Source organism: Suillus discolor, assembly GCF_016758755.1.
Source record: "Suillus discolor strain FC423 chromosome Unknown F5147scaffold_25, whole genome shotgun sequence".
In the NCBI taxonomy this organism is placed as follows: Eukaryota; Fungi; Basidiomycota; class Agaricomycetes; order Boletales; family Suillaceae; genus Suillus; species Suillus discolor.
The window spans coordinates 289290-315676 of NW_024541272.1; the positions used below are offsets into that span (position 1 = coordinate 289290).

The 26387-nt window shown below is 45.8% G+C and overlaps 5 protein-coding genes across 5 annotated transcripts; 2 read left to right on the forward strand and 3 right to left on the reverse strand.

Moving 5' to 3' along the window:
* Positions 1-357: 357 nt before the first annotated feature.
* On the reverse strand, positions 358-3780 carry F5147DRAFT_160763 (uncharacterized protein). The gene is made up of 7 exons (XM_041428342.1): positions 3732-3780; positions 3603-3681; positions 3379-3552; positions 3180-3322; positions 2992-3130; positions 2795-2940; positions 358-2745 (listed from the first exon to the last, which is right to left on the reverse strand). The coding sequence occupies exons 2-7, from the start codon at positions 3645-3647 to the stop codon at positions 417-419; spliced, it is 2976 nt and encodes a 991-aa protein (XP_041293223.1). The 5' UTR covers positions 3648-3681; positions 3732-3780; the 3' UTR covers positions 358-416.
* Positions 3781-5526: 1746 nt separating this feature from the next.
* F5147DRAFT_836842 (uncharacterized protein) lies at positions 5527-7222 on the forward strand (the record flags this gene model as incomplete). Its single annotated transcript, XM_041444026.1, has 15 exons — positions 5527-5565; positions 5621-5630; positions 5680-5699; positions 5747-5779; positions 5827-5923; positions 5973-6001; positions 6056-6083; positions 6131-6163; positions 6214-6290; positions 6340-6400; positions 6451-6525; positions 6582-6692; positions 6740-6780; positions 6832-6857; positions 6910-7222. The coding sequence occupies 15 exons, from the start codon at positions 5527-5529 to the stop codon at positions 7091-7093; spliced, it is 864 nt and encodes a 287-aa protein (XP_041293224.1). The 3' UTR covers positions 7094-7222.
* A 1001-nt stretch (positions 7223-8223) lies between these two features.
* F5147DRAFT_652559 (uncharacterized protein) lies at positions 8224-10075 on the reverse strand (the record flags this gene model as incomplete). The annotated part of the gene is made up of 6 exons (XM_041433636.1): positions 8224-8832; positions 8960-9025; positions 9074-9256; positions 9407-9490; positions 9540-9673; positions 9703-10075. 6 exons carry the CDS (start codon positions 10073-10075, stop codon positions 8224-8226), a joined length of 1449 nt encoding a protein of 482 aa, XP_041293225.1.
* A 1070-nt stretch (positions 10076-11145) lies between these two features.
* On the reverse strand, positions 11146-13668 carry F5147DRAFT_652560 (uncharacterized protein; the record flags this gene model as incomplete). The annotated part of the gene is made up of 10 exons (XM_041433638.1): positions 11146-11252; positions 11388-11477; positions 11693-11788; positions 11987-12119; positions 12288-12310; positions 12706-12742; positions 12982-13076; positions 13132-13194; positions 13243-13451; positions 13511-13668. The coding sequence occupies 10 exons, from the start codon at positions 13666-13668 to the stop codon at positions 11146-11148; spliced, it is 1011 nt and encodes a 336-aa protein (XP_041293226.1).
* Positions 13669-18000: 4332 nt separating this feature from the next.
* F5147DRAFT_652562 (uncharacterized protein) lies at positions 18001-26379 on the forward strand (the record flags this gene model as incomplete). The annotated part of the gene is made up of 29 exons (XM_041433639.1): positions 18001-18179; positions 18455-18535; positions 18570-18630; positions 18996-19013; positions 19151-19234; positions 19288-20113; positions 20163-20224; positions 20252-20282; positions 20348-20430; positions 20524-20667; positions 20721-20878; positions 21293-21738; positions 21859-21887; positions 21926-22021; positions 22069-22095; positions 22144-22236; positions 22760-22851; positions 22905-22958; positions 22999-23080; positions 23518-23606; positions 23795-23853; positions 23976-24235; positions 24296-24414; positions 24522-24545; positions 25041-25127; positions 25235-25253; positions 25391-25441; positions 25977-26241; positions 26297-26379. The coding sequence occupies 29 exons, from the start codon at positions 18001-18003 to the stop codon at positions 26377-26379; spliced, it is 3702 nt and encodes a 1233-aa protein (XP_041293227.1).
* Between the last annotated feature and the right edge of the window lie 8 nt (positions 26380-26387).

Genomic DNA, 26387 nt, shown 5'->3' on the forward strand with positions numbered 1-26387 from the left:
GAGAAGATGAGACGAATGAATTGTGCGTAGTTATCGCCTTTCGACTATTTTCTCTATTGGTCTGGTTTATGGGAGACTAGCAATTACCTATCGTGAGTTTTTGTCGGCTTTTTTCATAAACCTTTGATCTGAGGAGATGTCGCAGATCCAGCTCGCGCAGTACCATATCAAAGTGAAAATGAGATATGTGATGATAAGAAGAACAGAAGCGTTCTCTATGTAACAAATCTGTATCACAGCCTTCCCGTGTCATAGCAATCTCAGTACACACTTGAAACTTGAAGTTCTATGTATTCCGCTTCACTAATCTCCCATGTTCGTCTCATCACTGTTTTGTCATAGATACTATATCATGGTGAGACTACTCGTACAATCGTTTAAAATACAATGGCAGGCTGTTGTCACATGTATATGATCTACATAATGTTCGCAAATGGCGACTGACCCTCTAAAAATAATGTCCATCCACAAAATCTGTCTGGCAGGACATAGAACGGCTCGCAACTGTACAAATGTCGCTCAGGCACTCCCATCTCAGCGCACACAGACAGTATTTCTGTGAAGTATACTGCAGCTAACGCGAAGTCATCATGCGCGAAGGCAATCTCCCCTAGTCCCCGTTTGCTATAGGCCTTGAAATCAAGTTGTCCTTGAATATCACAACCTTCGATGGTGGCGATGAAATGGGACTCGGCCCTGTCGTATGCGCCCGCAGTGAGCTCGATGCATGCCGCAGCATAAGACCTGTGAAGAAATATGAATGCACTGCGCAGCTCAAAGAATTGGAGGGATCCTGGAGCGTTGTAGATGAGCTTCCTCGCAAGGGCATGGTCCCCTTGCTTGCTTGCGACAGCGGCCTTCAACACAGTATACCACAAGACATCATCCGAATGTTGTCCCTCGAACATCTCTACGATTTGTTGTAGGATATCCATGGCTTCGGATAGCCTGCCTTCGCAAAATGCCACCTCTGCAAGCCCCATAAGTGCGTCACGGCGGGCGAAGCAGACTTGAGTAAATGTGCATTGTAGGAGAAGGTCTTTTAAGCGCTCATTCACCTGGACAGTCTCTCCCCCATAGTAAAGTTTGGCCCGCCAGTGCTGAATCTTGGACAGCAAGTCATAGAGGTGATCTTCCGAGTCCGAGTACTTCACATATAATTCGTCCGCAGATGCTGTGAATCTGCACATCCGAGCCCTATCCAAGAAATACCAAACTTGGCTTTTCGTTGGTTCGCTGAGATACTCCCAGGACTCGGAGCGTTGAAAGCCCTGTAAAAGCTGTTGGGATTGAATGAAGCGGGCTTGACATCTGTACATGTCTGCACAACTGGTAACGCATTCGGCCACCATTTTGTGGTTGCCGGTGGCGAGAAAGAGCGCTTCAGCAGCTTTGAAAATCTTTATTGTGTCTGTGAGCTGGGAGAGAGCGTCGTAGAGGCAGCCAAGACTCCACAAGCAGTATGCTTTGAGCTCATACGTGGAGGAGTTCTCGATGACATTGAAAATAGCGGGGGTAAGGGTGGTTGGACGAGGAAGATGCCACGTCAAGCAATTCAAAAATTTCGAGCAAGCGCGATAAGTCTCTTCAGGGATATGGGCGAGGTCGAAAGCAACGACATGCTCAATGTTGAAGTGATCCGAGATAATGATATTAGCATAACCATCTTGTTCTTCCAAACACTGCTCGACAGTGCCATAGTAGAAGGTGCGTATCTCTTGCAAATGTGTGGAGTCAGGTAGTGGCAACGAATCTTGCACATAATGTCGAATGGGCGCAAGTACTTTGATGAAGTCGTCTTGACGATAAACAAGAGATTGCCTGCGTAGAACATCGCATATAGTGTCGACTTCTTGGAGCGATGGCAACAAATCGCCAGCTAAGTTGTCGTTGAGACCCTGGGGCAAGAAGGCGATTATGGCTAAAGTACGACGACCATCCTCGCCAAGACCTTGGATGGATGGCGAGTTGAGTGACAGCTGCATGGTGTCTGACAAGCTTTGCAGCCTTCCCTTGCCGGCATTGAGCACGGCACTGTGCCGATTGTTCCATCTCTGCAGCAGCATGGCTGGAGACCAGTCATTTTGCCGTGCAGTGTGTGCGAGTAAATTAATGGAAAGGGGGTGAAAGTCCAATTCCCTGAGTAGGTCCTTTATTTCTTCCTCAGCATCACTGCAACGGGAGCGAGGATAAGTTTGAAAGAACACTCTTTCTGCAGAACTCAAGTCCAATGGCGGAATGTCCATCGTTCTCCATAACACATCTGTTGCATTCCTTCGACTGCGTGACGTGAGGATCAGGACGACGCCATGGATGTCTGCAATCTTCGCGATTGCCGGTGGTATTTTTTCGAGCGCTGACAACGCACTGGCATCTTCAAAGGTCTCAGCATTATCGAGGACAACAAGTGTGCTAGCGGAATGAAGAAAGGTAGATATTGGGCGCAAAGGATCAGCGCCGGTGATCTCTATGCCAAGGGCTTTCGCGAAATGAGTCATGAAAGTTTCGAATGTGATAGTCGAAGGATCTAGATCATCATAAGCCACAAAGAAGCGCCGATCAGCAAATTTTTCGATGATACGTGGCTCGTGAAGGATGGCTTTGGCAAGAGAACTCTTTCCCATGCCTCCTGGACCGATCAATGCAATGTGTTCACCGTTGACAACGAGGGTCGTCAACTCCGCCATGAGATCATCGCGGCCATAAAACATGGAAGGTCGTGATGGAGGCTCAATTGGCTGATACCTGACTGCATTTAGAGGACACCCACAACCCGCAGAACATGACAACTTACTTTAGAACATTGACACTGGTTAGATTGCTGTCGATTCGCGAAACGACCTCTTCCACTCTCATGGTAATGCCAGTGAGCTCTTCCACCCTCGTGGTAATGCCAGGGAGCTCTTCCACCCTCATGGCAATGCCAACGAGCGCTTCAGTCTTGGGATGTCATTCAGCAGCAGAAGATCAGGTCGAGTCACAGAGACGTACATCGAAGAGTTTGAGGGCACTGTCTATGTCCTTTTCCCAACTAGCAATCTGGTCACGATCAATCGTGACAGATAAGAACCTCTTCAACAATCCTTGCTTCTTCCTTGAAACTACCTTATTATTGATATCGTTAACTAACCTGCTTGGCATTGTCAGTTTCTAGCGACAGTGAAATTTAGTTTGCTTACGAGTTAAGCTCCGATAAAGCATGAGCCAAGTATCCTGGAAGATTGTCGTCGGTAGTGTCTTTGGTTGCTCTCTCGAGAATTTCCCCGATGGTCTTGCATTTGTTGACTAGCGCCAGGAAAGCGGACTTGTTCTTGATCACCGACTATACGGACGTGAGGATTTTTTAACCTCATTTTCAAGAGAGTGACACCGACGCACCTGCACAGTCATCAGAATACTGACGACTGTTCCGAGTACACCTTTCGCCAGGTCACTAGGTACGACGATTTGTACGGCACTGATGCCTGCTATAGTGACATCCAGCAGTTGGCTCATATTTTCGGCCTGGGACTCCTTGATTTCAGAAGTGGGTTGTTTAGTATGTGGGTTGTTCTATCATGATGTTAGATCAAACAGTGACGCCCAAAGATGTTCCTTCTTACCTTCGATTCTTTGGATTTTCTTGACTTTGGGCTTTTGGATGGCATCACCTCAGGCTGAAGTCGTGTGGTAGATCCTGGACTGTATTCCATTGGGTTTCAGTCGATTATTGAGTGAGCGTCTCTGCTTGCCTTGACTTGGATGCAAGCCATTTGTGTCGACGGTGAGAAACAGCACAGCATAAATGTATAACGTCCCGGCGCCTGATACCATCCTCTGCTTCTTGCCAGGGGGAAGCCTAACGAGTAGCTCTCTGTTAGTTGATTAGTGACCACGCTCGCACCGAGTTTTCGAAATTTCATGACCGTGGTACTGCGGCGTCGCGTCCAATATGTTGAAACTACTACTAGTAGGACACACTCTTTGCTTCCGGCGAGTCGATGATCGATCGATCATACTCCGATCATCCGAAGAAATTTTATATAATTCACTTTCTCGTACGTGTACAAAAGAAGACCATGCACCACCTTAGCGGTTCACGCAGGTTGTTGAATAAAAACACAAAAAGGAGCCTACTGTAGTGAGCAGTCTGGCCTTCTCAAGATACATCATACATGATACTCAGTCGAACAGCTTAGCTAGCCCTCTGATTAGAACCACGTATCGACTCTTCTCATTCAATGTCACATCATCAGCTGCTATCTAGATCTCGTCTTCAGCACATGCCATTCCAACACATGCTCCCCTTCTATAGCCTTCTTCTGTTATTTCCGACTTGAAGCCAAATCCATTCGCATCCTCGACTAAAAGACCATCAACCTTACTCCATTGTTCGGGAGAGCTGATATCCGTATGTTTCTTCCATCTTCCTCTCTCCCAGACACACTGAATCCCCCAACGAACAGGTATACCCAAGGTCTCTCAGGCAATCCATCTATCCACACGACTCCTCGCCACAAGCCTTGTTGCATACTTCCCAGATCCTTGCCATGGCGAACCAACGCTGGAGATTTGAACCTGAGTGATACAATCCACGAGGAACTGAATGAGAACATAAGGCGGCGCGAAGTACACATCCGATCAACTCGAGGATCGGAGTCAGTAACCTCTGGGTGGGCGAGCCAATAGCCAACTTGGCGAATTGCAGGAAACTTGGCTGCAGTGATTCAAGGGCATGAAGAGGACTTGGAATGTGCGATAAGCTGGTGCTCACACATAAATTAACAGGACTAACACGAGATCTTCAAAGCTGTGCGTACATCTGATGTTTGTCTCACACTGCCTTGCGCGGCCATGGATACGATACACTGCTCATAAAATACAATCGCAGGCTGACGTATTATCATTTGCAAATGGCAACAGACCTTCCAGGAATAATCACCATCCTTTGAATCCGATTTGTCTGGTAAAGTATTAAATGGCGAGCAACCGTACAAATCTTGAAGCACTGCCCATCTCAGCGCACAAAGACCTTGTTTCCGTGATGCGCTCTGCGGCCAAAGAAAGGTTACCATGCCAAAAGGGAATTCCCCGATGATTTCGATGCTCACATACACTGCACTAGTACTCCTGCAATTGATTGGGTCGACAGTGACATCCTCCCTGGCCCACTGACCCTGAGGCCTGGCCCGCGACCCGAATCATGAGATTTGAGGTTCTACTTACATAATCGAGCCACGAATACTAATACTACTATAGCGCAGCATTTGATTTAAGTAGTATCCACTCTCATGATCAACAAAACGACTGGTGCGCAGGCTTAAAATACTTATGAATCTGATCATGCGCAGTGCGCCCATTAATGTCCATGGCATCATAGTATCATAATGATCAAAAACACCCTCGCGCTTTAGGTAACTGCACCTGACTCCTGAGTCGACACTTGCCATCGACGACCACAGCCGTGTTGCAGTGCAACTCGCTACAGCACTACTTATTGGCAACTGCTTGCTGCAGACCTCCATTTATCCATTGTGCCGCTCGAGAATGTCAGCCCCAGATACTTTCGGTTTACAGTTAGCCAAGGTAATCCAACCGTGCTTTTTGAGCAACCTCTCTCTAATCTCTACGACTATTCAAGTACACTAACGGTAAGGTCGGGCTGGTAACAATCTTATCGTTATTCACAACTCTCCAAAGTTGCTGCATCAGCAATCCTAGTAAGTTGCGTCTCTTCAGTCTCATTATTGCTCTAATATATGACCAGATTTATGACTACTTTGTCACCTTACATTCCGAAGTCAGAATAATCAGCCACTCGTACCTTGGTGCTGATATTTATTGTAGGTCCAATGGACTTGGGGACGAAAGTGGGGAATCATCCGGACTACGTTCACGATTTCACGATATGCACCTTTTGCTGGTGCGCTTATGACCTCGTACTGTAAGACACGCCGGTGCGCGCTACTACGCAAAAGCTGATTCCTGACCAGCCGCGATCAAGACATGGGGCACGCAAGATGTGAGTACACCATTGATTTGTGCAGCGCCAATTGCAACTCATATCAACATATAGTGTGCACCTTTTAACGATGCTGTAAATGGTTGGTCCACATAGCTCATGACATGACTTGGCGATGACATTTCGCAGGCATACACTTCTTGGGCATAATTGCCTCGGAAGGTTGGTTTTCGCACTTCACGTTAAAGTACGCATTTATGCTCGCACAACAGGTCTATTGATTTTCAGGGTCTATGCCTTCTCTGGCAATAAAAAGACTTATCTTATCATTCTTCTCTCATTTGGTTTGGTACAACAATATCTCCATTCCACTGTGCACCGCTGACCTGTATGCGCAGGCCATCTTGGTGACGTGTGCGATTCTAAGTGCTGCCCCCATTAATTTCAACATCCCAGGAGGCAAGGTCTCAAAAGCTCGCTTCTCAGTCTTAGTATTCATCTCCTTTCAGTTGGCCCCCCTTGTGTGTTCGAAGGGGCTCGTAGCAGTGCCCTCCCTTATGGAGTCTTGATGTTTTTCGAGATAGGTGGGGCGACTATTCTATTCAAAATTCCCCACTTGATAATTCTAATTCACTTCTAGTTCTCATGTCCACCACTGTATGTTTGAGATATCGACACTATTTGGGTTCTCATAGCGCGTTGGTGAGGAGTATCTATCGTGACGGACTACTCTACATGTTCTGCATCATGAGTATTAACACCATTGTTACTATTGATTTCGCGCTGACATCTCTGTAGTGATATCTATGGTCAATGTGATCATTATTGCTGTGTTGCCCGTGAGTTCTTTCTTTGTTTTGTTGACCTCAAGAACTGAGTAGACTTCCTAGCTCTCTTACAGCGAAACGCTAAACGTGTTAGTCTGCTCGATTATATAGGTTGTCGAAAGCTCACATTCCTCATTCTAGACCTCAGATTGTTGCGCACAGTGTTCTTGCTTCTCGAATACTGTTCAATCTTCAAGTAAGCGCGGAGCGACCACTCTTGCTCACTGACCAATCGACGACTTCAATGGAATTACTATCCCGTCCACGTACATTCAAAGCGCGACCCGGAGGCAGTGAGATAGCCAGCCAGCCAGATGAAGCTTAGACCTACTGATAGTTGTGCGAGTCATATAGATAGCGCTTGTTATTCGAGCTTGCTGAATATGCTCACCCATTTCAGCCTGTATTTTCTGCGTCTTTCGTATTTTTAGTAGTGAGCTACTCTACCACTTAGGTGTATGCGTTCTTTGTGCTAACAAGCTCATCGACGAGGAAGTCTGTTGTTATTTAGGTCTGAGACCCCATGTCATCACAGAATCGGGGTGCACCTGCTTTTTATAGATGGTGTTGGCAAAGTCTAACAAAAAATTGACAATATTACACAATAATATATCTCATGACAAAGTATTGTGCACAGACAAGCAAAATGACATCCAGCGACAAGAAAATGCAAGCAAATTACAATTCTGATGGAAAATGTAACATCTCACAAGTAATGACCAAGTAATATACGGGCAAGATAAAAATGGTGTCAATTTATCAGTAGCCTACAACTCTGATGGAGATATGCAATATCTCGGAAGAATGATTAGCATACACAATTTAATATACACTGAAGAGCAAAATGGCTTGAGGAGACAAGAAATTGCAAGAAAATTACAATTCTGACTGAAAAGTGCCAATCTGATTATTGTATGACAAAGTACTATACAGTGAGCAAAATGGTGCCAAGGGGGCAGGAAAGTACAGTTTCGACGGAGGTACGTATAGTGCATTGTAAATGTGATTGGCATACGATAAAGTGATGTAACAGTGCGAGCTGCCGGGGACAAGAATATATATATCTTGTTGGATTATTTATGACGTTGCATGATATCAGCTCGAATAAATAGGTATTATAATTGATGCTTCAGACTGAAATCTGTGTAATAGTGTACTGATCAAACTCATTTCACAACCTCAGAAACAGGCTCCGTCGTCCTTCGATTGTGTATCGTCTCGAATCCCGATTCAGATGGACTCCCTCATGGTTGAGGGATATCAGGCTGGGACTGGTTGGCAGGAGGAAGAGCCGCACCGCGACATCGGATAGTCAATTGCGCTGCAGTAGGTTTAGATTTACACGCAGATTCAACAGATATTGTGGGGCTATGCGATGAGTTATCAATGCGTATTCAGCAAGGCATTCAAGTAGATTAACATGTACATATAAAAAAAGACTCATTGAATGATCGATCAATGTTCCTGGGTGGAGTGGCTAACTGATTGAGCAAGGGCTAGCACCCCGTCAGGCTCGACTGCTACCACTACCAACCACCCAGAACCAGTACCGAGGCCTTTTTTCGTTAGCTTACCACTCACTTCGCTGGTCCCCCGATATCCCTCGTGGTACAGGATAATTTTTGAGTGGTCGAGCTTTGTATAGGTGATGATGAATCCGCATTGCTTGCAAGCGAATTGGGTATTGCTGGACATAGGGCGGGTTGTAGAGCCCCAAGAGTGAACACAGTAACAACGCGGACACTGATAGGGCAGTGGATTTCCCCAAGGACGCTGATTCTCATGAAAGAACTTGTATGTGGTCACAATCATGGAGGCCTTATCGTCCATGTGCATGGCTCCTTTGTTGTATTCGGAGACAGTAGGAGGGTGATGACGGAAAATGTTTGTAACACGGATGTGAATTATGGATGTATGCATCCCAAGTCGAGGAGCCGCTTTGAGAAGATCTTCGATGGCCTCTTCAACCTCGAAGCCCTCGACAAGAACACGTTCCACATATGCGAAGATGAACGGTGGAACAAGGCATGCATGGAAGCGTTCAGCATCAAATGCAAATGCGTGCTGAATTTCATAATTGTATTGTAGTATTTCAGCGCGAGGCAGCAAAGTTGTGGTAATGTACGCACCGTCTTACACAGGCTTTGAAGTCATTGAAAACATCAATTTCACGTACCATATGCCCACATACCAACATCCACAGCGTGGCTCCCTTGAGATAGCCTGCTATGCTACTGGGGAAAACTGTGGTGAAAAACTGCGAAGAGTAAGGCCACAAAACAATTGAAAACAGAAGCCAACTTACATCGTCGAGTGAGTAGGCGACAGGCCCCTCATGTTCGCCTTTAATGTTTGAGGTCTCGAACCCAGCCCAGAGGTCGCTGCAGTTTGTATCGGAGTGGGAGTGGACACATACTTTGACACGAGCAAACTGATGCAGTCCTATGTCTTGCGTGAGCTTCTCCATTGCCTTGGCGTGCTGCTTGACCTTGGAAAGTGTTCCAACGTCGAACACAATTTCATAGTAATCTGGAGCAACGTATGGATGCAGCCCATCTCACATGGCACATGCGGGTGACCCGAAGATATCGACACTGGCAAGGACAAAGTTGAGAATGAGGATGGGGAGGGTGCATACCTCTGACCGACTGGTCAACTCAATGTGGCCATGGATAGTGGCAGGTGTTGCCAGCACGGCCTTTCCTTGAGCATCTTCAAAGCCCTGATGGTAATAAGAAGAAAAAGTGGAGGCTGCAGACCGGTAAACTTACAAAATATGGTGTGATGATACCTTTTCCAGCATTTCTATCATGAACTTCGTGGCATCTGGGGCATCTGAAAAAGACATCGCCTTTTTTGATGTAGTCCAGCGACTCTTCCAGGATGACAATGCAGCGCGCGCACACTGTGCGTGGGCAATGTGAGCATTCATACATTTGTGGACCGCCATCATGGCAGAACAAACACCACTGCCGAGAATTAGTAAAATATACGAGAAGGAGTCGCGTGCGCCTACGTGGTTCCAGAATTGAGGAATGAGAATGTCTTTTTCTCTAGTCGATATTGCCTCTTCCATCCCATGTGGCAATGGCTTATGATATACACTTTTGATGACCTGTTCACCACGGAGACCAGAAACAAGTTTGAAGGGGCCAGGTAGCACACTACGGTTCGCAGGTCCTCCTGTAGACTTGCCAGACTTGCAGACGGTACGAACCATGACAACCGGAGCAAGAGAATTTTCGCTAAGATGGAATCTGTGTAGCAGCAGATTATTTGTTTGAACCGGGAGAGGAAGGCTGTACATACTGTCAAAAATTAAACGCGTTAGTCGACGGAGCTATATTTTGACTGGCAAAGTATAGAGACTTAAGATTGACGTTGGAGAAGAAATCTTTGAGTTCATTGTTACATTGTGTTTTGCTCGTGTCATGTGAGCGTGTTTGACCCGGTTGTATGTTACTGTATGATTCAGCAAGTACTCAAAATTGATCAGAACTTACTAGTAATTAATGCAATCTCGATTCTCGAGACCTTCACCCATCTTTCTCTCAACCAGAGACCGTGAATCCAGATTCAATAGAGTAATCTCAATTCATTCGGATTGTGCATCTTCCATAAGGTCGGGTTATACGAAGCGACGAAATTTGTGAGCAATCATACCTCAGGCCTCAGTACTCAGTACTCAGTGGTGATTTACATCGATGTGGACTTTCCCGTTAGAGCGGAATATGACCTTCAGCGACTGGCAAGCAGCCTGATCTTATACCTTCAGATGTCGAAACCAACTCCTTGTGTCATCCCCCTCTCTAGTAGTTGCTCCGCACCAGGCAGTCTATTCCAAATGCTGATTTAATGTGAGCTTGGTGTTTCCCATCAAAGATGATATTTCCAGACCATTGCCCAGTTTTCATTCATTAACTTTGTAGACCTAGTAAGCATGATGACTTCCAAGCTGCGAGCACTACATCCACCACGACCTCATGAGAAATTAAATGCCCAGTGCATTGGAGCAGGTCAAGTATACCCGGCATGTTTGACAACATGAAACTAAAAAGCTTAGAATCAATACTAGGATCAAGCACGATACACGTGGGACAAATCAAACAATGCCCACACCATAAACAATGAGAATAAGCTTCTGCTTCTCGTGGTATTTGAGCTGCATGAGCAACTCAAAGCTCCACCGCGAGCCAGTTTCGCATGCTGTGTAACAAGGTACTAAGCAGGTAATAAATTCAGTGGTCTTCAAGGGCACAGGGAGACGCAAAATCGATGGAAGCTATGGACCTGAGTCCAATGATGCTGACCGTCAAAACAAAAATGCCCTGAGAACTAGCATTGGAGCAAGGATAGGTGATATCAAGTTTAACTCGTTCAGCGCCTCGCAGAGAAGAGGTCCATATGAGCGTTGGGAATGAGTGTCTGGCGAACTTTCTTCTTAACTTTGAAGGATCTGTTTGGCTTCTTGGCTGAACTTGTGTCTAGATGGTCCGGAGTACGAAAGTGAAGTTGCGACAAAAGGGACAAACAGAGTGTTGATGAGGCGGGATATTGCGGTGTTGCTGAATGCTGATACCTCAGTAGAAGAGGGTGTGAGAGCGACGCACAAAACGTACACCAGGAGTGAAGAGGCCGCTGCGATTCTTGATACATTGAGTTCTGAAGATGTCGAGATATTTGAGAGCCTGGAAGATTGCTGATGGTATCTATTAAGCGTGAGTCAAGAAAAATGGATATGAGATTTGCACCTTCCCATTTTGCAACCCAGTTCGTTGTCCTGAAGCTGAGACTCTGGAGCATTTCTAGCGTTCTTCATTCAGTCTTTGGAGTCCAAGTTGTCTGAAATGTCTTTGGACGCGTTTAACGAATGACTTCTGCAGAGTATCAGCAAGGCTTGCAGAGGGAATGTTCGAAGGCGTACACATCTCCTTCTTGTCCTTCTGGCTTGTATGTAAAGGGCGCAGGTCATCCTTCATGTGAAAGTGCATGATTCCCCATGTATCCTCACTTTGCCTGACTATCATTTGGACAAAGTAAAATGGGACTGGAAGTCAAGGAGATAACCTGTGCAGTGTCGTTAAATATACATAAGCTGAAGCAGAAACGTAAATTGACTAACTTGGGATGAACTGATCCTTCGTCTAATGTTTCAAGACGGTAAATGCCTAAGGAGGAACAAGTATCAAGCCGCTTGACTGGATTTTGATATACTGACCCATACAGTGGTGACGCATATCTATGGGGCTTTCACTAAGGGAGATCCTCAATATGTGCATCATGAATCCATATGGCTGGAATTCCTGCAGCACTTTCGACACGGACTCCTGGAAGAACATTACATAGACACACTATAGTCAAGACACATTCTACTGAGCGAGTGTGATGCTATGAATCTACATACTTATAGTTTAATTGTACTTCACCTGCACGAGAGGTGGTAACTTGTGTTATTGTAAAACAGGGTGCAGTTTGAGCTATTAGCGAACTGGTGCCAAAGAGCTCAAACTAATACTTACTAATCGAGGAAGCGCATCAAGGCCTGTAGACGCATGTCATTTGTTTTTCTTTGTCTCTTGTCTTCTGAGCTACCTGCACGAGAGGTGGTGACTGGTGTAAAACAGGCACTGTGCAGAACGTCGACACAGTTGGCGAGCGCCGAGGTCAACATTTCCATGCAGTCATGTGGACGAAAATCACAGTGTGATCGTGGATATGTACTACTAGTACTAAATACCTCACACTCCCCAAAATATATGTTCTATTTTATCAATATGTGGCCGAATGAGATAGCTGCACCGTGCGATCCCATGTGTCACGCTGGTACTAATCAAAGGACAGTCATCAATCTCAGGGCGCTTCGAGAATCTGCGGTAAGGGTTCGTCGAGTCTCGACAAAAGATCCAAGTCCCTCACCCGAGTGAACCCACGGCATACCCGAACACTCGATGACAAGAAACGAGGTAAGTCTTATCTGCAACAAAAGTTTTTGGCGCTGATTTCATTTTCTATTAGTCTACATTACGCTACTCTCTGATCCCTGTGACTTGGAAGTGCTTTGGAAACACGTCAGAGGCTCTGATGATCAAGTGGTAATGATTGCCCTCGTCGCTTTTGCACCCCTCCTGAGCAGATATGATGCTTCATTGCCGGCTTTGGTCCTACTCATGCACACTGCTTGCAGTGTTGAAACAGAATACGAAACTCACTCACAGCAATCCCATTGCCGTTAGACGAAGCAAGCCTGTTTAACAACTCCGTTTGCTCCTGGTTGGTCCATTCGAATTGAACAGGAGGGACTTGCTGCTCTTTATCACCCATCTATCAATAAAACTGTGCTATGGCAGCTGAATAGGTTCGTACCTCTTCGCGGGTACCGGAATGCAGCTAAAGGGAATAACTGGAAGTGTATAGTATTTATCTTCACTAGGTGGCAATCAGAGACAGATATTCTTGGGCATGAAGAACGCTAACCTCTGTATCCGCAAGTATCAGAAGCACATCTTGCAGTCCAATGGGTCTTCTTCGTGATTGTATCCCACCATGGGTACACGGCTGCTTCTACGTACGCCTCTTTTCCACCCTCATCAGCGCATAGGCAGCATGGATATTGAAAATCGTATTCCTCGCAGGACTTCTCCAAGTCAGATGGCGGAATCTTCTTCCCCTCATCATCGGCAGGCCTACATTTTCGGGCCATTGTCATTGCCCAGAATTTGCACAGGATTCAAGTAGCACCCACCAACACCATTCAACCATGGATTTTGAGGCATGATCATAGTGCAGCAGGGCGGAGCGGCAAGTCATAGCCATCGCAATCAGTTTGCCTGACCTCTGAGCAATTTCATGACAGTTAGGTGGGGTAGTGATGGTAGAGGATGGTGAGGATGGCGGTTCCATTGGATGGAGGGATTTTTTCCTCCCCTGCCAGCTTTTACATCATGACTCATCCAGCTTTTCCTGCCGTCATCATTTGCAGTAGCAATACTAACCTTTTGGCATGGATTCTTGGCCTGTGGGAACTTGGCGCTCTAATCACTTTTCGGGTAATCCTGCTGGCCAACGTTGGGCCTAGGTTTGTTGGTTGTCAGAAGTGGTGAGTCTGTGAGTTTGTTCAGATCCTTTAAACATTGAGCATAACCATAGCATAATTTTTGTCCTTTCGCTTCTCTCCACAGCTCCTCATGGACCTGGCAAAAGGTCCAGCCCCTTTCAGATGCACTTGTACTCGGGAGTTTACACAGGAGAACGCCTACACCAAACATCAGCGCTCCTGCACGAAAAGCAAGAAAAGATTGTTCTCTGCATTGTCGAAAGCAAAAGATCTCTTAGGCTCTGCAAAGTGGTCACGAGTTGATAGCAACAGGGGCAGACAGTCTCCGAGCATGCAGCTCCACTGTCTACGAGTACCACCACCATCTTCCGACAATATCATAGATGCGGAGCATTCCAACGTTCACTCAACTTTGTTAGCAACGCGCCCCACGTCATGTGCTGATTCGTCGATGCAGAATGCATCTACCTCAGCACCTGATGCTATTCTTGGCACGGCGTCCATGGAAATAGATGAAGATGAGTTGTCACTGGCGCAGCGGAGGAGCCAACGTGTTGGCGTTCCCATGCCGCTACATTACAGACAGTACAATGATATATTTACGCAGCCTCCACCGAGTGTTCCCTCCAATCGCACTACTCAACAGCAGGAGTTTAACGCACCTGTGGATTCCACTGATGCATCTACCGCAACTTGTACATCATCGCGGGCCCCTCCTTTTCACACAGCAAGAAACGTTTTTGGACTAGTGCGCCAGTTCTTCTCGTCAACTCCCCCATCCCATGATCCGGAAGATATTGTGACACTCTGAGATATCAGCTCCATCCAAGCCGTTGCTGCAGCAAAACCAGATATACCTGCCAAGCCTCACAATTTTTTATTTTATCCATATCCCAATCAATCTTCATTTGAGCTCGGTCATTGGTACTGGAATGGCAGTGCGCAGAAGTCCCATCAGAGCTTCAAAAAACTAATCAACATTGTTGGATGCCCAGGTTTTGATCCTGATGATGTGCGAAATACACCATGGAGCAATATCAATGCGCGATTAGGTGCGAGTGTTCATGACGAAGAAAGAGATGAATGGGAGGATGAGGATCCAGGTTGGCAGAAAACCCAAGTAACAATTGATGTACCTTTCTTGCGAACCACAACTCAGCCGGGTGTTCATCCTTATGTTGCAGCAGACCTCTACCATCGACCACTCGTTTCCGTTATCCGGGAGAAGCTCTCAAACGCCCAGGACAATAATCTCTTTCATTACGAGCCCTACCGGCTGCAATGGAGTGCACCCCATCTCCAACATGAAGTAAATATTCAAGGTGAATTATACACTTCACCGGCCTTCATGAATGTGCATCACGAACTTCAGGAGTCTCCTGGAGAGCCAGGATGTAGATTACCTCATGTGGTTGTTGCACTCATGTTCTGGTCAGATGCTACCCACCTGACAACTTTTGGCAACACAAAGCTATGGCTGGTCTATATGTACTTTGGCAATGAATCAAAGTACCGCCGGTGTAAGCCAACCTGCCATCTAGGTAATCATGTAGCATATTTTCAAAAGGTACGATAATCATTATCCTCTCCTGTATTACTCACTGACATTTGGCAGCTTCCGGATTCATTCAAGGATTTCACATGTAGTCACACTTAAGGCAAGGGAGTCAGTCGCGAGTGTACAACCCATTGCCATTGTGAATTATTCCAAGCTCAATGGAGGGTTTTGCTCGATCCTGAATTTTTGGAGGCATATGAACATGGAATTGTGATTCTCTGTTGTGATGGCGTCGAACGGAGGTTTTACCCGCGGATATTCACTTACTCTGCGGACTATCCTGAAAAGTGAGTCGTCCAAATTGTCTGTAAGATATCCCAACTCAAAAAACCAGAGTTCTTATCACAACTATTCGGCAGCTGGGAGGTTGCCCTTGCCTGTGATGTCTCATACCGATGGGACGACTTCACAGTCTCGGAATGAGTCGCAATAGGCAACAGCGTGCAACTCTTGTGCGGTCCGATGCTTTGAGGAGTCAGTTGGTCTCCATGGCACGTGGCATCATCTACGAGAAAAATTATGGTGTAGACAGCACAGCAGTTGAGTCACTCCTCAAGCCTCACTCATGGGTACCGACATCTGTGAGCATGACCATCAGCTGCGATCTCCCTTTTACTAATATTTGGTCAGAACGTGTTTTCAGACTGCCTTGGTCCATTCGGATTCAATGTGTTTGTTGCACTCGTCGTCGATCTTCTGCACGAATTTGAGCTTGGAGTGTGGCGTATGCTCTTGGTTCACCTATTGAGAATACTTTGCACCTTGAACAAGGACTTGATTCACAAACTTGACAGGAGGTATGCCAGATATCTACACGATGACTCCTCGGCGGGCTAAAATTGACTAATGATAATAGGTACAGACAGGTCCCGCCATTTGGACGAGCGACCATTAGGTGGTTCTCTGCAAACACTTCCAAAATGTCAAACATGGCTGCAGGAAATTTTGAAGATCTTCTACAAGTATGTTGTCAGAACTCATAGGTCTTCGTGAACTGATCTTGTGGAAGTGCTCCATCCCAGTTTTTGATGGCTCACTCCCCGACAATCACAACAAAATCGTCATGGACCTACTTTTCATAATGGCACACTGGCACGGACTTGCGAAGCTTCGTATGCATTCCAACCTGACCTTAGAGATCTTGGACCAACAAACCACCAATCTAGGCGAACAGTTTCGTCAGTTTAAAGTGAAAGTGTGTAGTGCCTACCACACCCAGGAACTTGATCGTGAAGTTGATGCGCGGTCTCATCAACAGGCAAAGGAAGCAGCTAAATGGGCAGAGAAAGATGTTGTTGTGCAAGGGACTGCAGCTCGAAAACCTATGGCAGGCGCCAGCGCTAAAGGGAAGGGAAAGGTAATTCCGCAGCAGTCGTGTAAGGGGAAGTCCTTCAATTTCCACACCTACAAGTTTCATGCACTCAGAGATTACGTGACTACCATCCGTCACTTTGGAACAACAGATTCTTATAGTACTGAACCAGTAAGTCCTAGCCCACCGTTCGGCCCTGCTCTGACCTGATTTCTCAAGGGAGAATTAGAGCATCGTACACCGAAAGGCAGATACCATCGTACTGATCAAAGGGCCTTCATTCGCCAGCTCACTCAGATTGAGCGCTGTCAAGCGCGTTTACGTCGCCTCAAGCAACGGCAACAACAGCATGCCCCTCGTGCAGAGGTGGACGCAAGAGCAAGTGACCCTCAACTACACCATCATATTGGCCAAAGCAAAAAGAGCTACAATGATTTTGGTCACTACCTCCGCAGTCACTCAACAGATCCTGCTATGAAGGTAATCGATATTTCAATTCATCATCATCATCATCATCATTCTGAGGTGTCACACAGGATTTCCTGCCTCAATTGAAAGATTATATTCTGGATTGCCTTGAGCCAGAAAAGACATCACCTCATCTCAACCGAGAATGCGACTCCATTCTCTTCAAGTGTAACTGAATATATCACCACAACATTGCAAAATTCAACTATACCACGTATGACGTCTGAAGGGATCAAGATGTTATAAATCCGAGAACGCCTCATTGCAACATCATGCTACTTAAGCATCATGATGATCACAGTGATAATGACCATGGGGGCAACTACCATTACACCGGAGTCATTGGAATACATCATGTTAACGTTGTTCGCATGGGAAATGTGTACGAGTCCAGGTGATTTGAATTTCTTTTTGTTCGATGGTACGAACCTGTACAAAACCACGCATGGGAGACACGTACTTTGAGCCGCGTTCATTTCATGCCCCTAACGAATCCTAATGCATTCGGCTTCGTCGACCCAGCAGTGGTTCTCAGAGCGTGTCACATAATACCAGCTTGTTCCAAAGGTCAGCGCAATCCAAACGAACACAGGATTTCCCCTCTTGCAGGAGATAAACATGATTGGTGCGAATACTACGTCAATAGGTGAGTGACACTACCACTCGTTTTGGCTAAATTCAGGAAATAATAACTCTAATAGCTTCGTCGATAGAGACACCCTAATGCATTTTCATTACGGCCTTGGGGTAGGACACATGTACACTCATGAGGCGAGAATCGTAGAACGCCCGTACTTAGCGCCAGGGGCATCTCCGAGTCAATCTGCCCCACAAACAACGATGCAGGAAAACAACAACCATTCGGGAAGGGAAAAAAGCCTACAGGAAACCACCGACTGGCAAGATCCTACTAATGGCGAGGACGAAGAGGACGATCACCTGGGCGTTGAGGAGGCGATCTTTTTTGAGCAGGAACGAAATGGAAGCACCAATTCATTGATTGAGGTGCTAGAAGGAATGTATTCTGATCATGTGTTCGATTACGAAAATTAGTGTTGTATACAGTACCCTGTTCATGGTGCTGACAACAAAATCTGATCTCTAGTCGGTTAGTTAATTTTTTACTGCCTGATGCATCACTAGTAACAGTTTTTTTTCATTCTAGAACGGCGAACTCATTCCTGGAATGCAGATCACTCGTGTTTGGCAAAAATCCAGTTAATTCAGTCATTTTCGGCAGCAGGCAGTTCAGTCACTTATGACACTCAATTACACTTATTACTCTTATTCACAGTGGCCGCATCACTAGAATTCCTGGCCATCACCAATCTTCGGCCATCGCCAAATCTCTGGCTGTCGCACATAACGTTCAGTAGTATCTCTTGCATGATATAGCTATTTATTACTAGCTCTTATTCACTGATCCCTCCAACTTTCACTGCCTTCTTTCAAGTTGTCACACCATGGAAAGTAAGTCGCAATCTGGACAGTCCCATCTTGTCAATAACTTGACTCAAAAAAATAGCCCTACTCTCGATGTCTGTTTTCCTCTACTTTCCGCGACGGTCACACCTTCAACGAATAATTCAGCTCCCCATACGTATGCTCTGTACTGTCATACATATATCATTCGCTGATGAGTCTTTCCTCAAGACTGACGAAGTTTGTTATCGTTTATCAACCATTTTCCATCTAACTTCTTATTTCCAGCATGCTTTTGTTGGATTCACCGAGCCCTTTGACTTTTCAGGTTATTTAGCTCACGATCATCAGATTTCACCCATATACATGAGTGATCCTCGAAATCAGACATTTCATCTACTAATGATTTGTAGTCTACACATGATGTGGGGGTGAGCCTGAATCGACGATTCAAAATCATGGGTATTTTGGCTGTTCTCGGAATGGGGATTTAGTATTTTATGAGGTGTTTAAAAAGGAGGTGAGAGTCTGATCTGACAGCAAGTTTCATCTTTGAAATGATATATAGGTCGGCGGCGCCAATTTTCTGAGGGCGGTCGAGGCCCTTTATTGTCGGCCAAACTCTTTAGGGAGAGCTAGTGATGTGTGGCCAGTGAGTGTCACCTTCAGTGCAGTGTGCTATGGCCTAACTTTGCCTGTCCATAGTTGCAAGTGCTGGCAGAATATTGCATCCAATTCTGGGATGCTCCTTTTCCGAATGGATTCCCGCCTCCTCTTGCCACCATCGAGGCAGCACCTCTTCCACACTCATCACATCACTCTGCTTCTTCCATCGACCAAGATTTCTCTGTGCATATATGTTCAATTCCTGCTTCAGTCAGGCCAAGTTGGGACACAGACTCCTTTGACACCCATATTGGTGCTGCATCTGGTAGTCATGACTATTCGGTGGTTATTCCTACGTCAGTTCGAGATGAAGAACCGACGACTTTCCTACCTATTCCGCACCTATCACAGCTGAATTCTGTGTCTTTCGAGGAATACCTCTCTGAGTACGTGCCTTCCGAACCGCCATCAGCTGGGCCAAGTTGGCTAGAAGAAATCAACCACGCATCCTTCATGGTATCTGATCATCACGCTGACGATTTAATCAGCTATCCACCGATGACTACATCAGTTCAAATGGAGGAGCCGCTGATTTCCTCAGAAACCAACGACACCATCATTGAACACCTCCACGTCACCCTCCCCATCAATCCAACAATGGTGACTCACCAGGTGCTTGTCTGGAAAGGTGTCGATACCGCGCTTCACAAGGACTACCGGATGCTCATTTATCACTCCCTGAAGAAAACTAACTGGGGCCGTCCGATGCTTCTAACTAGGTCCTTATACCTAGGATGCTTCTGGGTGGGATTAGAAAACCCATTTGAGATTTCTGAACGGCTCGCATGCAAGATTATTACCAACAGCCTTTTGACGGCAATAGATATCGATGAGACCACATTGCAAGATTTGATTGACAAACCTCGTGAGTGCCCTCCTTTGATCGTTCGTGTCACCATCTCACACATGATCAGTGATCCTCGAGTCGCCAAAGGGACATTTCACTGCTGTTGGATGGGATGTCCTTTGTCGAACTGTATGCTTTCCCATGTCTTACCTTCAGTCACTCCTAAGCATTGTGAGCAGCTCGCTAAGTACGTGGATAACAGATGTTCCGAGATGCGCAAAATCGCCCAGGCGTGCATCTTAAATGACACAGGATTCTCGGGCGAGTCAATAATGGAGCAAAATGCAAAAGCCGACCACTTCCTTGGGCTTCTTTGTTCAGCCAATGTAGACAGGGTAAGAAACCGGTCATATGACTTAAGTTCCTGTCTCATTGTGATTTAGGTATGACAAGCCATAATAGAAATCATGGCACTTCATATGTTCAAGGAACTCTTGTTCGCGTGCTTGTTTCAACCTATCATCGGCTTGGCCAAAGACAACCACATCAGGAGAGTCGCGGATCTCTTCCCGGAAGAAGTCCGAGATCAGCGAGGTCTACGACAAGGTGTAGTGGGGACTCTATTAACGATAGTGAGTTTTCTTCATCATTGCTTATAACAACAGAAACTTTATGGCTGTACCAGATATACCATACATTTCTTTGTTGGCGCTCGACGAATTCTCAAGGTCAAAAACTGAGTCGCGCATATGACATTATTATGTTTGCACTTACCGACATGTATGACAACCCGGAGTTGTACCCCGAGTTCCAGGAAGTGGTGAAGGCACTGCCATTCATAAGGTTGGTGTCCTTTGCATGACTCTTGGCCTTACTTATCATACGTACTCATGATCAGCGCCGAACATGTCTTTCCAATGCACCCCAAGGAATTATGCCTGAACATATGCCTGGAATTAGGACGAGCAAAGCACATAGATGAGATTCCAGACACTATCCTTCAGATAAATGATAACCCGCCGGGTCTTCCCAATTCCACGTTCACATCCCTGCGCTCGCAAAGGCCTCGGCAAGAAGTGGATGAGTCATCCATCGGGAATGGGGACTCATCTTGACTTGTAATACGTCACACGATATATCAATACATTTTCAAGGGTGTAGGATTCAAATCGAGTTATCAGTAATGTACTCCGAATGAGCCTTACTGCGCATAGTGTGATTTGATGTTCAGCAGGGCTAGATCTGCCTCAACCATAGGAGCAAGGTGATCCCCAGCTCAAAGGCTAGAACACCTGACCACGCAAGGTTGGACATTGGTTTCAGGAGCAGACGCTCCTCTGTGCCAGATGGCCCAATGTCCAAAGTGTGTCGGCAGCCTAACTACGCAAACTTGAACATTGGCTTCAGGAGCAGATGCTCCTCTGTGCCAGATGGCCCAATGTCCAAAGTGTGTAGGCGGCCTGACCACATAAAGTTGAACATTGGCTTCAGGAGCAGACGCTCCTCTGTGCCAGATGGCCCAATGTCCAAAGTGTGTTGGCAGCCTGACCACGCAAACTTGAACATTGGCTTCAGGAGCAGACGCTCCTCTGTGCCAGATGGCCCAATGTCCAAAGTGTGTCGGCAGCCTAACTACGCAAACTTGAACATTGGCTTCAGGAGCAGACGCTCCTCTGTGCCAGATGGCCCAATGTCCAATGCGTGTAAGCGGGAGCAAGGCGATCCTTAGCTCGAAGGCTAGAAAGCCTAACCGCGCAAAGTTGCAGAGCAGATGCTCAAAAGCTTCGATCAAACAAATTTTGATTGTTTAGTATTGTTTGCAGCTATATACCGATACGGCTCAGAACTGCAGGTAATTCCCACACTCAATCAATCCGCTTTGTAACTTAGCCCCTTTCTGAGAAACTCAGCATTTTTCTAAACATGTCTTGTATCAATCATACTGCCTGCATGGGGTCGCTACCAGTGAAAGGTAGAAAGGCTCTGGTAAGTAATGTTCACGATCGGTGGCGGGTAGTTAACGATTTTATCAGACACAAGTTGACATCTGGTTCGATTCGGTAAGTCCATGAGGCTACAACCACCAGCGGCTTACCTGAATTATTCAGCGACTCACCCAATCAGGTGTCGCTCTGCGTCATCTGACAAGGATCAGAACTCAGTTACTCCACGCCGTAAACAAAGCAAAAGCAACGCTTCGCGTAAGTATTGCGATTTTTGTTACTCACCTTCTTAGCTTCAACTGACCGATAATTTAAGGAATTTGCTTCGTCATCATGATAATGGCCCTAGCATTCTCCAGACTCCTCAGGGGAGTACTTACTGTACCATCACCACCATCATCACAAGCTATATTCCTTTTCTACATGCTACAGGTACTGTTCCCAAACCATCCAATTACCTATATTGGTACATACACCGATCATCACACTATGATACCACTCACACTTGTAATACCCATCATGATCCGATCATCTATGACTACATGCATGTATCATACTCTACCATACCATATACACCTGTTATCTATTGCTGTGGTGCTATGTCCTATGTAGGCATGCGTGTGTTCACTAATTATATCCGTGCCTCACGATCAGGGTTCAGTGGAGCCATTATGATAAATCTAATTCCATCATCGTGTGAAAATTCACCTCGAACATGACCACAGCAGTATGTTCAATTTTGACTGTCAAAGTTATGCGCGTGCTTACTCTATCATGCTAGACCCCAACAAGGTTCGATCAACAGATGCTGCTTAAGCATAGTGTCCCTATTTGGCCGACGCAGTTACGGCGCTATACTGAAATGCCACAACTGTAAGCATATTCATACAGATGACTTGATTCACGGTTCTAAACAACAAATATAGGGTACCTGTAGTACGCGATTATAACGTGCAGATGATGCAAGTCGACCCATCTAGGTTTGTCACCCCATTTCCGAATGTGATGTTTTAACCGCAGCATCGACAGGCGCGAGGTGCATGGGGATTGGGAAGAGTGTATTCACCCATCGGGGGCTACGTATCATTACAATGGCAAAATGGTGAGTATCGACTGGATTTACGAGCAACGTGCTCACTTTATATAGAATACGTTCACAGAAATGAACATAAGAGCTTGTTCGGACGACCAGCTTCAAAGGCTCGAATCTTGGATCCACGCATCAAGACTCAAAATAGATGATGAACACTGGTTGTTAGTTGTTGAGCCGATCTTAGCTAGAGGGGAGGAGGTCTACCCATATTACTGTGTGGTCCCGAAAAATCGCATCATTACCTGGCTGGAACTGGTGGATGCTTACCTTCTTTTCCAGGAATGTACGATGGTGTCGCATTGGAATCACAAAAGTACGTTTCCATTTCGTGTTTTGTTGCTTTTACCAGACCTTGCAGGACTTGAACTTGAGGCCCAATTCTGGTGAGCGATCAACTCGTCCTGATGGAAGCGAACTGATTCGAAAGTTTCTCACTGCATAACCAGGAAACACGTCAAATATTTTCCAAGCAGGGTTTCAATGAGTCTCCTGGAAGTAAGAGAATTATGGCTTCAATTGAACTGGTATCGCATAGGTCAGTTCTGTGGTATTGGTATATTTGATCAGATTGACCTGAGCATGTAACAGAAGCGTTAGCATTAGAAAACTCTACAGCAGCTTCATTATTTTGGACATTGGACCAAATGAAGGAAATGCTCGCTGAGCTAGCTATTGCTGGTATGCACCCTCAACAAGATCTACATTTCAAGTCGATGACTGAAGGATAGAGGAGCTTGCAGGACCTGATGGGGCGATGAGGGAACCAAGTATCGCAATCTGTGGTGCGTAAACCATAGAACAACAGAGAATTGTAAACTTATCTCGTTCATCACTGACAGGCAAATTGTCGCATTTACTCTGTAGGATGACACTTTCTCCATACCAAATGTCATTGATTAAACAGTCAATAAAGGGCATCACCAATACTTGAACCACTATGGCCAGCCTGAAGCTCGCTTAATGCGAACACATTCACTGGGTGAGAGACGTAGGGATCTAGAACATTCTCCCCTCATGACTGGTATTGCAGTCACAATGTTTTGGATTCCAATAATGGTGCTCAAATGCCTCAGAAGCATTTACATTGATGGCCTCGTAAATGGGGTAGACATAAAGGGATTCACAGACGACTTCAGCGTTCAGGCTAAAGCTCAAACCACCGTGGTAAGCGTGTCATATCATGGGCCTAAACGAGAACACTCACCACTTAACCCACTTTGATAGGCAAGTGTCATTCTGGCAGTCAATGCCTCCATTCTCGCCATCCCGGGTATAGGCACACAAATCGCCACAAAGACGTTATGCTCCATCTCCTTCATATTTAGTGTCTACTGTATCCTTGGGTGCGCGATAGCACAAAACTTCGGCCATAGGCTGAGATCCCTTGATTTTGCGGTTCAATTAAATTCATAGTTTTTGCAACATAAACCTAACGTCACCGACTCAATAGGTGTACTACCTGCAAGGGAAGATGGTCAGTCTTGTGTTTCTTACAAGCATACCGAGTTTTTTGTATCTGATAAGGTAACTAAGGTTTGATTATCACTCACAGGACTGCCACAGTTTGGCATTTTCCATCCTCAGGTTTCTCGCTGGTATCTTTACAGTTGATTTTGGGCTACCCTTGTCCGCAAAGATAGGCTGCGGGCTGGCCCTCATTACAGGAGGGGGCCTTATACTTCCATTGATGATGGCCAGTTTTGGTCCCGGATTGATTCGATAACGAGCAACGACCCTCACTCGATATGAACAAACCTGGAGACTGAGACCAAGCAGAAGTAGTGCCAGCTGATCACATCACCTTCCCCCATACTAGTGAATTTGCGATATTGAGAGTTGGGACGTTCATGTTTGACGCTTGACATTCCTTTTTTTTTAATTATGTTTTCGACGCATTTAATCAATATTAGTAACTATGGATCCGGAAAAATAGCTATTTTGTTTGATCTTGACTATGCTCAATGAATAGGCAGCCAATGAATGTTGAGCTTGGGTTTGTAATCACACGTGACTCTGACACTGCCCGCACTTGCTTAGATCCAGATATCTGGTCTGTGTGCGTGCACTACATACTATTTACAATAAGTGCATTGATTCGGATGCTGCACAGCATGCTGCACATGTGTTGACCTAGTACTTACTGGCACCTCTATATGTAATCAGCGTAGTCAGGACAGTACTAGTGAGTCATTGAACCCTGACATATATATAATTTTAAAACCTAGATTCTCACGATCACGAGACTCGATGTTTATATTAGAAACCTGGCCAGTGGTAGTGTTCATCCACAAGCTGTTGCATGATCACCATTGCTGTCAGGGTTGCCCAGATACACCCCCCCTTCAGCTCATGCGTGACTCAGGTGTCAAGGTATGTGACGAGAAGAATCATAATTTATCTAAGATGTCACCCAGATCACGAGTGCTCATGACATGCTGTGACTCGCATGAATTTGAGGCTTCAAGAAGCAACATTTCTGCGCCTGCACATTTCGACTCAAGTATACAGCATGTGCCACATGCTCATTTTTGATGGCCAGACTCTTTTTTAACCAGCCAGACCTTTTGTGATACAACGGCCAAACTTTTTTGATGGCCGTCTAGTTTTAGATTAAGTTGCCCTTTCAAGCATTCAGTCACCGCTACAAATGAATTGCGTGGAACTTTGATAGAGCAGAATAACTGGACCAACGTGACAGAGCGTCTTAAGTTGAAAATCCTAATGTTGACCTGTCTTTCGCCCTTACAGCTGTTTGATAACTCAGCTTATCGTACAGACATTTTTCAACTCTCAAACTCGCTAGGTATTGGATTGCTGGATGCCTACATAGGACTCATAACAAATGACAAGGCTGGTCCACAATTTTACTGCATTTGTTTGCACATCTTGAGAATTTTCTACACAGCTCCAGACTGAATTAAGGGTTCTATCCTTTTTGCTCAAAGATCGTGTCTATCCTGGTGATCTTTGGGAAATCATTGGGGAGTGCACTATCGAAGTAAAGCAGGAGGCGATGTTACTTCAACACCAGAGCACCTGCATTGGTGGATCAAAGGGGAAAATGCATGTAATGATAGAGCATCTTCTCATGGAGGAGAGGAAGAAACGGGGCCAGATGGAGGTGTCTCTGTATAGCCAGGCCATTGAACACTTGCAGCAACACTGGCTGTGTAAGCTTGTCAACTTTGGCACATAAATTATTAGTCTGAACCCTATTGTGTCCAGGTATGCACGACATGATGACTTTCTCAACAACTTTGAGACGTGTTGGACCCTGCGCATCCCCATTCTGTTCAACAGCTATGTGAAATAAATG